Consider the following 10,578-nt stretch of genomic DNA (forward strand, 5'->3'; position numbering starts at 1 on the left):
TCTCTGTCTCTATCTCGAGATAGGTTGTGGAGGACATTGGTGATAACGAGAAGGGGCCCCAGGCTGTTGCAGGACCCCCATTAGTGAATAGCAACATGTCTGAGGAGCCCAAGCAGCAGAGGCAGGAACCCAGGCAAGGGTGGGAGGAGGTAGGTCTAAAACGAAGACAGTGAAGCCTTACCAGTTCCTGAGTACTCACCTCAGTCCTGTCTGCCGTGTCTGTCCTACACTATCTAGAGATGTCTGCCCCACTTCTGTGTACACCCCAGCTCTGGAAGAACTGAATTCCACACAGGGCCAAATCCCGAAGCTTAGCTAGGGCTCCCTCTCTTCCTAGGTCTAGTTGGTTTCGACCACGAGGCAAGTCCTGTCTGGGCTCTACAGCCATGCGGCTGTGTGTGTCCTGTGAGTAGAGGGTCCCTCTCTAGGCAGGCACCCGAAAGAACTGCTCACTCAGGCTCGCTGGGCACAGATTCTACCTCCACTGGAGGCCGAGAGTTTTGTGCGTGGTCTGGAAGGGAAAGGAGACTGGCTGAGACCCAGCTGCTGTTAGAGTCTGAGGGTGGTGAGGGGGTGGGGGTGAGGTGGCAATGACCTAGCCCAGGAGTGGGTCGCACCCACCTCCAGTACCGTTATGAGAGGTTGGTGGAATGCTCAATCAGGCAAGGGGCTGTCCTGTACGGGACTAAGAGTGAGTGAGGAGTGAGTGTTCTTTCAGGACATGCAGGGAGTTTCGGGGAGGCTGCTAACATGCACATCCTTGTAAGTCCCAGTGAGCCGCCAGTAGCATGCAGGCAGTGGTAAGCATGAAAATGCCGTGTCAGCTAGACGGTCTGCACAAATTAGCCCACTTAGTCCCATCGAGGACTCCTTAGGAAGTAGGTATGCATTCATTCCCTTTATAGCCAAGGAACTTGGCCTGAGGTCACACAGTAAGCTGCAGAGCCAAGATGCAGACTGATATAAAAGCCAGGCCTCTGGCCCTGCTTTCTACCTTCCTGCTGTCCCAGGCACAGCCACTCCGTTGTTCTCTTCCTAGATATCTTCAGACAGTTCACTTGGGACTCTTCCTTTTTATATCAGTTATGATTGAGCTTTTGGACTTTCCCACTGCCCACGTTTTTGTTATCTCACTGAGAACGTGGACATGGAAGAAACAGACTGCACCTCAGCCTGACCCAGCATGCTGAGGCCATTAGACAGTCACTGCACATACAAGCACACGCACACCACACACCACACGACATACCACATTCAGTTTCCTGTCTGTGGTGTAACCCTCATGTGATACCCACTCATTATCCTTGTCCTTATCTCATTGTCTGGGACTAGGAGAGGAGCCGGCTTTTGAGGCATGAGTGAGGGGTGTGTATGTGTGTGTGTGTGTGTGTGTGTGTGTGTGTGTGTGTGTGTGTGTGTGGCACCTGCTGGCCTTTCTGGGCTCCAGTGAGAGCCTGGTCACCAGCATGAGGCCACTGTGTTCTTCCTCTGCTCTCACAGGGGGCTGGTACTGATGAAGCCTGCCTGATTGAGATCCTGGCTTCCCGAAGTAACGAGCACATCCGGGAGCTAAACAGAGCCTACAAAACAGGTCTGAGGCTCCCTGGCAGCACCCTCTTGTCCTTGGCCTCCTTGTCCCCTGTTTCCTGTCATGCCCAACTCTCAGGGCTTTGACCCAAGGCCCAGCCCTGCCTGCTGTTTACACACAGGGCAGGTGCCTGTGGTTGGAAGGAGCTGAGAGAATCTTGAGTGGATTTGGGCCAGGTCTGACCATAGGTCAGGTCACCCTGAAGTCACAGCTTGTATGAGCCCGGAAGGTTAGATGGGTCACCTGTCACCTCCAGTCTCAGTCCCCAGGACCCTTGTCATGCCAATGCCCCCTACGAACTATGTCTTTAGAGGTAGCAGGCTTGTAGGATAGACCTGGTGTCTGTCTTCTCAGAGTTCAAAAAGACTTTGGAGGAGGCCATTCGAAGTGACACATCAGGACACTTCCAGAGACTCCTCATCTCTCTCTCTCAGGTACCTTCTTCAGCACAGGATATCAGAGTGGGAGCTGGGCAGGGGCAGGGAAAGCCAAGCACTGGCAAATGTGTGAGGAGGGGGAGGGGACAGTCTACCAAAGAGTGTCTTGGCCTCAGCATCCCGCTTCCTTTCAGGGAAACCGTGATGAAAGCACAAACGTGGACATGTCCCTTGTCCAGAGAGATGTCCAGGTGAGTCTGGTGGCTGGCGAGGTGCCAGTCTGGGCTAGCTGAACCAGTGCGGGCTCACACTTCCTGCTTCGTGGCCAGGTGCCTGGGAATGGAATGAGCGGTGGATACTGGTGGGTTCCGGGTGCTGCGGGTTTCTGAGGTGCCCGGGGACTTGACATTGAGCAGGGATCCTAGTTTTCTGGGTTTCCCACCTGTGAGAGGGACTTGGGTAATTAATGCTGCAGCTGTTAAAGATCTCGAGGACATGGGACTTCATGTGACTTGGTGCTTTCCCACGAAGGTACCTGTCTATCCAGCTTCTGAGTTGTGGGCCTAGAAATGAGCCGTCCTTAGCCCTGCATCCTAAAGTTTCTGCCCTTGTCACCCTATGAACTGCAGAGAGGGAGGGAATCCGCATCTGAACTAGCTGTCTAAGTTTGTGTTGCCTGCTGGCTAGTTGAGCCTGTCCTACCTTCTTAGTGTGATGGCCACACACACACACACACACACACACACACACACACACACACACACACACAAACACACACACAGCAAGTCTTCCAGGAAAGGCAGATTTTGGCTCTGTCCCCTCTTCCCTTCCTGACCTGCTCCGCCTCACCTCGACCTGAGGAATCTCAACCTGAGAGTGTCCTAGTAACCCTTAATTTCTATGACTCTCTGAGACCCAGGAGTCATCTTAGAGGTCGGGGCAAGGTTGCAGATTGGCAAACCTTCCTAGGTTTTAACAAGCCATTATGCCTATCAGCTTTTTCAAGTTTTGTTTTTATTTTATGCGTCTGAGTGTTTTGCCTGTGTGCATGTCTGTGAACCGTGTGTGAGCCTGGTGCCCAGTCATCGCTTTGTCCCCATAACTGATTAAGTGCCACAGTCCTTGTCACACATGCTTCTTACAGACAGTGAAGCTGCTTTCCGTGATCAGGAAATGTCACATAGGGATCTGGCAGCTGGCTTCAGTCCCGCAATCGAGATGTGGGTCTGTCAGCCGAGGACCTGTGTTCCTCTGTCCCGTCACTGAGAAGCACTGCCCCTGATATCAAGTCAGATCTAATCCTTATATTTGTTTTTATATGAGGAGATTGAGGTTCAGGAGCAAGAACCCTGCCCAGCATCCCACCACAAGCTGCTTCAGAGCCAGGACCTGAACTGGGCTTCTCTTTCCTCCTCTGTGGTGCTGGATGCTGGCTGAATACTCTGTGCTATGCACAGACAGATGAGGGGACGTGGATTGCTGGGGTCTGAGTCTGCTGTCAGCAGGGCCGACAGGGTCCAGCAAACTGGCACTGCCAGGGCCCTGCTCCTCCCCCGGGGGCTTTACAGAGCTAGATGCTGCCTGGGTGATCTGAGCCTGGGACCTGGATGATGCTTTCTGGACACAATCGTCTTCTTCCTCATCTAGGAGCTGTACGCAGCTGGGGAGAACCGCCTGGGAACAGATGAATCCAAGTTCAACGCAATTCTGTGCTCCCGGAGCCGGGCCCACCTCGTGGCAGGTGAGACTGTCCTGGGTGGGTTAGATGAGAGCAGACAGGCCTGCAGAATATTTGACTGATGTTCTCTGCATGGCCCTTCACTTCCTCGAGCGCCCCCTGGTGGTGTCTTAAAGGGAAAGGCAAGGAAATGGATTGGGGAGCAATGGCCCAGCAGGCAAAAACACAGTCAGCCCCTGACCGCCACACACGTGGCATGCCCAGTAACAACAAATATTGAATACATGAGCGTGGGTTTCTGTCTGTTAGAGGGTGGCGAGGTGTGATCTGTTTTCATGGGGTTCAGTTTCATGTCAGGAGATGGCTACTCAGGACCATCTGGAGCTGGTGGTGAATGTGTAGAATGGACTGGAAAATGAGTAGAAGGTGATGGAACTGAGTTGCGGGAGGGGCTGGGGGCAGTCGTGTGGTGAAGGCTGTGTGATCGAAAGCCCTAAAAGGGCAGGTGCAAAGGCCCTGCTGGACTTCCAGCATAGCCCAGGCGTAGCCATGGGGATGTGGGTATCTGGAGCAGATAGAGATGCGGCAGCAAGGGATGGGGTCAGAGGTGGGGCCTGCAGTGGAGGGAGTTAGGTGTCCATCCCGAGAGAGAAGTCAGAAGCGGCAGGAGGGCCCTCAGTGGGGTAGACCTCTTTCCTTCAGCTTGCAGAGCAACACGACGCCCAGATTCCCCAGGGCACCTGGGCCCCGGGTGTGATGCTGGGAGGCCAAGGTTGAGTTGATCAGGCAGAAAGCCATGCAGTGACCTAGGGGGAGCTGAGGAAAAGGGACCAGAATCTTGTCTGCTTGCTGAGAAGCTGGGGTGAGAAGGCCTAGGAGGAGTTCCATCAGCCAAGGGTGTGGAAAAGCAGTGGCTCTCAACTGAGCTTAGGAGCTTTGGATGGACTGGACATCAGGAGCAGAGGGCATCGGAACGGTAACTGTGCTGGCGAGCCCAGGTGGGGCGGGGGTGGGTGGGTGGGGTGTCCGAGAGATTTGGGGTTTGTCAGGTTGGGAGCTGTGAGGGATCAGGTATCTGAGGTCTTCAGACTGTAAGAGGTCTGCGAGGGGACCAGAAAGAGAGCAGCAGTTTGAAGGTGGGACCCTGAACTACTGTAGGAACACACAGAGCAGACAGTTAGATGGGAGGGCCCAGAGAACAAGAAGCCATGGCCACCTGTGTCCGAAGGCCATGTAGGCAGACGGGAGAGACCAGAACAGTGTAGACAGCTTGGGGCGCAACAGGGTAGGAGTGAGGCGAGGGAGTTCCCCAGGGCATGTGCATTCTGTCCCAGCAGTCAAGAGGTTAAAAAACGTCATTTTTTTTTTTTTACTGTTTGAGAATTTCATGTCTAGTTGACCCCCTTCATCCACCCATCCCCATACTCTCCACTTTTTTTCCCCAAATAAATGTCCTTTTTTGTTGTTGTTTTATATGTTTGCCTTTTGAGACAGGGTCCTACTAGGTAACTTTTGTGCTATAACTGGCTATGTAGAACAGGCTAGCCTCAAACTCTGCCTGCCTCTACTTCTTGTGGACTGAGATTAAAGGCATATGCTATCATATCCAGCTGTCTGTCTGTCTGTCTCTCTCTCTCTCCCCCTTCTCTCTCTTCCCCTCTCCCTTCCCCTCCCCCTCCCTCACCAATGACTGGATCCACTTATTGTTACCAGTACATACACTGATGTAGTGCCAGCTACTGAAACATGAGTGGATTCTCAGGGACCACGTTCTTAAAGAAAGCGGCCTCTAGCATCCATCCATCACTTGCTAATGGCTCCTCCCTAGGGGTGGGGTTTCATGAGCCCCTCTCTGTCCTCTCTGTCTGTGCTAGGCTTTTTGGCTTGACCTTGTGCATGCAGGCACAGCCACTGTGAGTTTGTCTGTACAGTGGCCCTGTTGTACCTGGTAATATTCGCTGCAGTCATCCACCATGTTGGCTCTTACAGCTCTTCTGCCTTCTTTCCTGAAGTGATCCCCGAGACTGGGGAGGAGGGGTATGATACAGATTACCCCCCCCCCCAAGGACTGAGCACGACAGTCTCATAGTCAACACATGCTGTGCACTTGTGATGTGGATTAATCTTTGTCTGTTTAATGAGTATAGATCATTGGGTCACTGTCAGGTTTCAGAGTGTTATGACATGGGAGAAAAATGAAGAGAATTTCAGAAAACATCAGATAAGCAGACACCATAGCTCTGGTATGAAGAGAACACCAATCTGGAAATGATTGGTTGAAAATGAGGCAGGGATAGGAAGAGAACTCGATGTTGATGGTAGCACTAGCCTCAGGTTCCTGGACTCTAGCATGGTTCCTTCTCATAAGAGCCAACAGCTCGTTCTGCAACACTCGGCAGCTCCTGGGTTTATAATTAAAAGCTTTCAGCACAGCGGAACAGGGTGGGTTGTGTCTGAGTGGGTTAGAGCTCACGTGGCTCAGAGTGGGGTAGAGCAAGACTAGCCTGCTGCGTGAAATAAGAGGGACGAGGGCTGGGAGTGTGGAGATGTGAGGACACTGTGGAGTGTGGGCTGAGATCAGTCAGCAGACTGCTCTGATAAAGGGATCATCTGACTGCAGGCCAGCGGGCAGCACACGGGACTCAGAGCAGAGAGCCGTGACCTTCATGAGAGCTCTCAGGCTGTGCAGGGCAGAGTGGAGAAGAGTTGGTACTCTTGGGGTGTGTCTCCTCTCGTGGGCTGGGCTTACGCAGCAGGAATGTGTTTTCTTAAGAGTTTTGGACACTCATAAGCTTGCCAGAATTAAGTCAGAAATACACTTAAATCTAGGGAATGACACACACCTGCAGTCTGGCTGCATGAGAGGCTGTGGTCCATGGAAGCTAGAGGGTTGGAGGATGTGTCGCCATTACATGCCAGAAGGAACAAAACAAGATGCATTTATTCTGCCTAGTTCAGCCCAGTGTGACTTAGAGACTCAACCCTGACAAACAGGAGGGCCCTGCTGATATAAAGTGCTGAATACATAGTGGGGCTTAGGAAAGAGCTGTGCTTGTGTGTGAAAAGCAAGACAAAAGACCCTACAGCCACCCATTGCAGGCCAAGATTTGTCCGTCCGCACACATGTGTCCTGACCTCCTGACTGTAGGTGTCACCGGTTAGCTTGCTGGCTCAGGACCCACCATTGTGGCATTATTGTAATACATATTCCAAGTTGCTGGAGGTCAGGACTACACCGTGGAGATTTGCGAGAACACGATTAAGGCTATGACCTGTGCCCCTTCTATTTTCTTGCTAGTTTTCAACGAGTATCAGAGGATGACAGGCCGAGACATCGAGAAGAGCATCTGCCGGGAGATGTCTGGGGACCTGGAGCAGGGCATGCTGGCTGTGGGTAGGCGTCTGACTGGGGCTCGCCTTGCCTGCCTGCCCACCCACTGGGCAGTGTGGGTTGCAAGCTGGGTGCTCAGTGTCCTGCGGTTGAAGGTGCTGTAGTGAGAGAACCACAGGGTCTGGGCTTGCTAATCTGGACCATCTGGCTGGTGGGCTCCGTGGCTCCTGTGCTGTGTGTCTGCAGAGCAGCTCTGCAGAAAGGAGCTGGGATCTGGGCGTTAGTGGGAGCCCGTCCAGCTTCTCTCCTAAAGGAAGGTGACTCACATCCTGCCAAATTTCCTCTAAAAATACATCCCTGTGGGCAATTGTCAGCTGTCTGTGATGGAAACACATGGAGGGATTTTTACTTGCAACAGCAAAACAGGCCCATTCTAGAGAGCGCTGGCTGAACTTCCAGCATGGGGAGTGTGCCTTCTGCAGCAAGTCTTGGCAGCTCTAGGAACTCCTCCTGATATGGAGCTGGTTCTTGCCCTGCGTCCCTGCCCCCTCCCTTTGTACTTGCTGAGGGACTGTTTGCCCATTTCTTATCGGGGTTTTTTTTTGTAGATTTTTCTGGCTAGAACAGGTAATAGATTTCCTTGCCTGCCCCGAGAATAGTACTGCACCCCCTTGACCTTTTCTCCATGAGGGTTTTTCTGTTTAATCCCTCATGCCTAGGGTCCCATGAAATTGGTGCCTCTTCGTGCCCACCCCCACCTCCAGCTATGCACAACCCTGGTGGGTTTTTTTGCTCAGTGATGGTTGGGATGGTGGTCCTACTGTGTGCGGAGCCACATTCATGGCGTCACAGTCAGCAGCAGAAGGAGATGGCTGGTGGCAGATTTGATGTCCAGGCTTCCTAGGAGGACATTTAGGTAGTGTGTGCCCTCCTGTGTCCTGCAGACGTTATGCTGTGTTTTTCTCTTGCAGTGAAATGCCTCAAGAACACCCCTGCCTTCTTTGCCGAAAGGCTCAACAAGGCTATGAGGGTACGAAGTCCTTGTGTGCAGTGGGGTTAATTCCTTAATTTCATCTTAAAGCCTCCTGTGTCTAAGGGGTCCACTGTGGGCTGAATATAGAAGGCAGGGGAGGGTTGGAGCTGGTGGGAAGCCCCATGCACTGACTTTGGATGACTCTTTAGGGAGCAGGAACAAAAGACCGGACCCTGATTCGCATCATGGTGTCTCGAAGCGAGCTTGACCTGCTGGATATCCGAGCAGAGTATAAGCGGATGTACGGCAAGTCACTGTACCACGATATCACGGTAAGGGATTAGGGGTCAGTAAGGCCTTCTCCTCATCCCAACACCTCCAGGCCCTCCCCGGCTCCCTTCCCTCTCTAGAATAGCCCTGTGTTTGACCACGTGGGCTTCTTCATCTGCTCACCTCCAAACTGATCACAAGATCCTGAGGAGCAGGTTACAACCCTGTGACCCTACGTTGCTAACTTCTAGGATCCCAGTGCTTTGTAACTTAACAGGGATGTCTTCCAATGAATGGTATAAAGAACTCTCAGACCTTCCCCTGTGGAGTCCCTAACCTTCAGAGTCCCCAGGGTCTGTGGAGCTCGGCTCTTGCTTCCTGAGTTCCAGCTTCTACATTCACTTTCTAGTGGAGACCGCATCCACAGCTCAGCCTTGGGTCACAGCCTGGGAGTCTGATCCTGGTTTTTCTGCTTGGTAACCTCATGACCCTTGAACAGTGTCCCACAAACCTCCGAAGCTCTGGTCGGCATCTCTGAAGAGAGTCAGTCGTTCCCCCACAGGTGTGGTGGCGGTCTTCTCGAATGCCGGAGGAAACGCCGTGTGCCCAGAGCTGGGCTGGAGGAAGTTGTCACTAGGTCACCAGCAAGCTCTGCAGGGCCTGATTTCAGAGCTGACATTTGATATTGTCAGGCTCATCTTAGAAGAGAAGTCATGAAAATGAGGCAGAGAATCTGTCTTTACTGTCAGAGTTTGGCCTAGGTCACTAGTATTCTGTAACAGCTAAAGCTGCCACAGATCTTGTCTTCAGAGAGCTTCCAAAAAGCTTAGGATGTCAGAAAAATGATCTGAAATTAGCTAAGCCTGAGCAGTCGTCCCCGAGAAAGCACAGGGGTGTCAGACAGATTGATCTGTGGAGAAGTGAAGACTGCAGGGGCAATGGTGTCCTCCATGGGTGGCCACAAAGATGATGCGATCAAGGAAAAACACAACATCGCTTTCCAGTAGAACCCAGTGTAAAGGGTAGTGGTGGTCAGCCTGGGTGGGGGGGTTCTTCTACTGTATTGTGTATGTATGCGTCATGTATGTATGCAGTATGTATGTATTATATGTGTGTGTACTGTGTGTGTACTATGTATGTATGTATGTATTATGTATTATGTATTATGTATGTATGTACGTACATATGTATGTATGCATACGCCTGCCTGTGCAGGCCAGCGTCAACATTGAGTATCATTCCTCAGAAGCTATCCATGTTGATTTTTAAGAGTCTCTCACTGGGACCTAAGGCTTACTGATTAGGCTAGACTCAGCCCCAGGGATCTGCCTGGCTTCACCTTCCCAGAGCTGGGTTACAAACACATGCCATCCAGCCTGGATCTTGGCTCTTGTTTTGCATAGAATCCGGGGGCTGCTGCTGGACAGCTCTCGTACAAGGGAGGTCCGAACTGCATGCTCTGAATGGGAACTCTTGCTTCTGGCGGGCCTGCCTCCCACAAGGACACTTGAGGCCTTGCCTCTCTTAACCCTTGCTCTTGTTTCTGCAACCAGGGAGACACTTCTGGGGATTATCGGAAGATCCTGCTGAAGATCTGTGGTGGCAACGACTGAGCGGTGGCAGTGGCTCACCTGTGCCCCCTGCTGGCCCCCTGCTGGCAGTGGCCAGGAAACGTCCCGAAGAGCACACCAGTTTCCCCCAATCTATCTAGTACCCACAAGTGCACCCCCCAGCCATCCACCCATCCCCAAAGCCATGACCTTTTCCTTCTGGTCCCCCCTCATCCACGTATTGTGCCGAAGGGCCCAGGTGGGCCAGGTTCTCAGGTGACCATCTCCCTGGCCCTCACAGCCCCTTGCTGTGCAGAATTGATGTTTATCTCTCCTGGTTCCTACACTCATTCCTCGCTGCTTGTGGCTAAGACTCTTAGCTTTGTTATAGACGTGTGATTTTTGTATTTTTATTTGAAAACTTTTTTTAACCATCGCTGCCAGACAGACGCATACAAGCATGCTTACTGTATACATGTTTCTGGAGAGAATGGTAGGTGAGCGGGCCACCCGTCTTTGCCTAGGACAAAAGGGAGGTCTTGTAACGGTACTGTGGTGTCTGGTGAGAATGTGTCATGAGTTTTGTTTTTGCCAAACTCACACTCTTTTTTAGAAGAGGCCAGAAAATCATTTGTTCCACTTTCCATGTAAAACCATGCAAGAATTAAAGCCAGGCCCCGTGCCAGTGGCAGGGATCCTTGTAGTTTGGAATGTGCCTTAAACCTGAATGTCTGTAGCCAAAAGCTGTTTCCAAATTAAAGTCAGCCAATTCTGGAACATTCTGGAAATGTCTTTCTGCTGCCAGCGTGTT

General features: G+C 52.0%; 1 protein-coding gene across 3 annotated transcripts in view; it reads left to right on the forward strand.

Moving 5' to 3' along the window:
* Positions 1-10,559, forward strand: part of Anxa11 (annexin A11) — a 44,964-nt gene extending 34,405 nt beyond the window's left edge. The window contains exons 8-15 of one of the 3 annotated variants that reach the window (NM_001011918.1): positions 1,501-1,591; positions 1,943-2,022; positions 2,160-2,216; positions 3,613-3,706; positions 6,942-7,037; positions 7,946-8,004; positions 8,157-8,279; positions 9,771-10,544. In NM_001011918.1, coding sequence (NP_001011918.1) covers positions 1,501-1,591; positions 1,943-2,022; positions 2,160-2,216; positions 3,613-3,706; positions 6,942-7,037; positions 7,946-8,004; positions 8,157-8,279; positions 9,771-9,830 — 660 coding nt within the window. In that variant the 3' untranslated portion in view covers positions 9,831-10,544. Of the gene's footprint in view, positions 1-23; positions 1,592-1,942; positions 2,023-2,159; positions 2,217-3,612; positions 3,707-6,941; positions 7,038-7,945; positions 8,005-8,156; positions 8,280-9,770 lie in introns of those variants that run through there. The other 2 variants (XM_017600010.3, XM_039094245.2) reach the window with 2 other exon arrangements.
* Positions 10,560-10,578: the final 19 nt, after the last annotated feature.

This window comes from Rattus norvegicus, chromosome 16, assembly GCF_036323735.1.
Source record: "Rattus norvegicus strain BN/NHsdMcwi chromosome 16, GRCr8, whole genome shotgun sequence".
Classification (NCBI taxonomy): domain Eukaryota; kingdom Metazoa; phylum Chordata; class Mammalia; order Rodentia; family Muridae; genus Rattus; species Rattus norvegicus.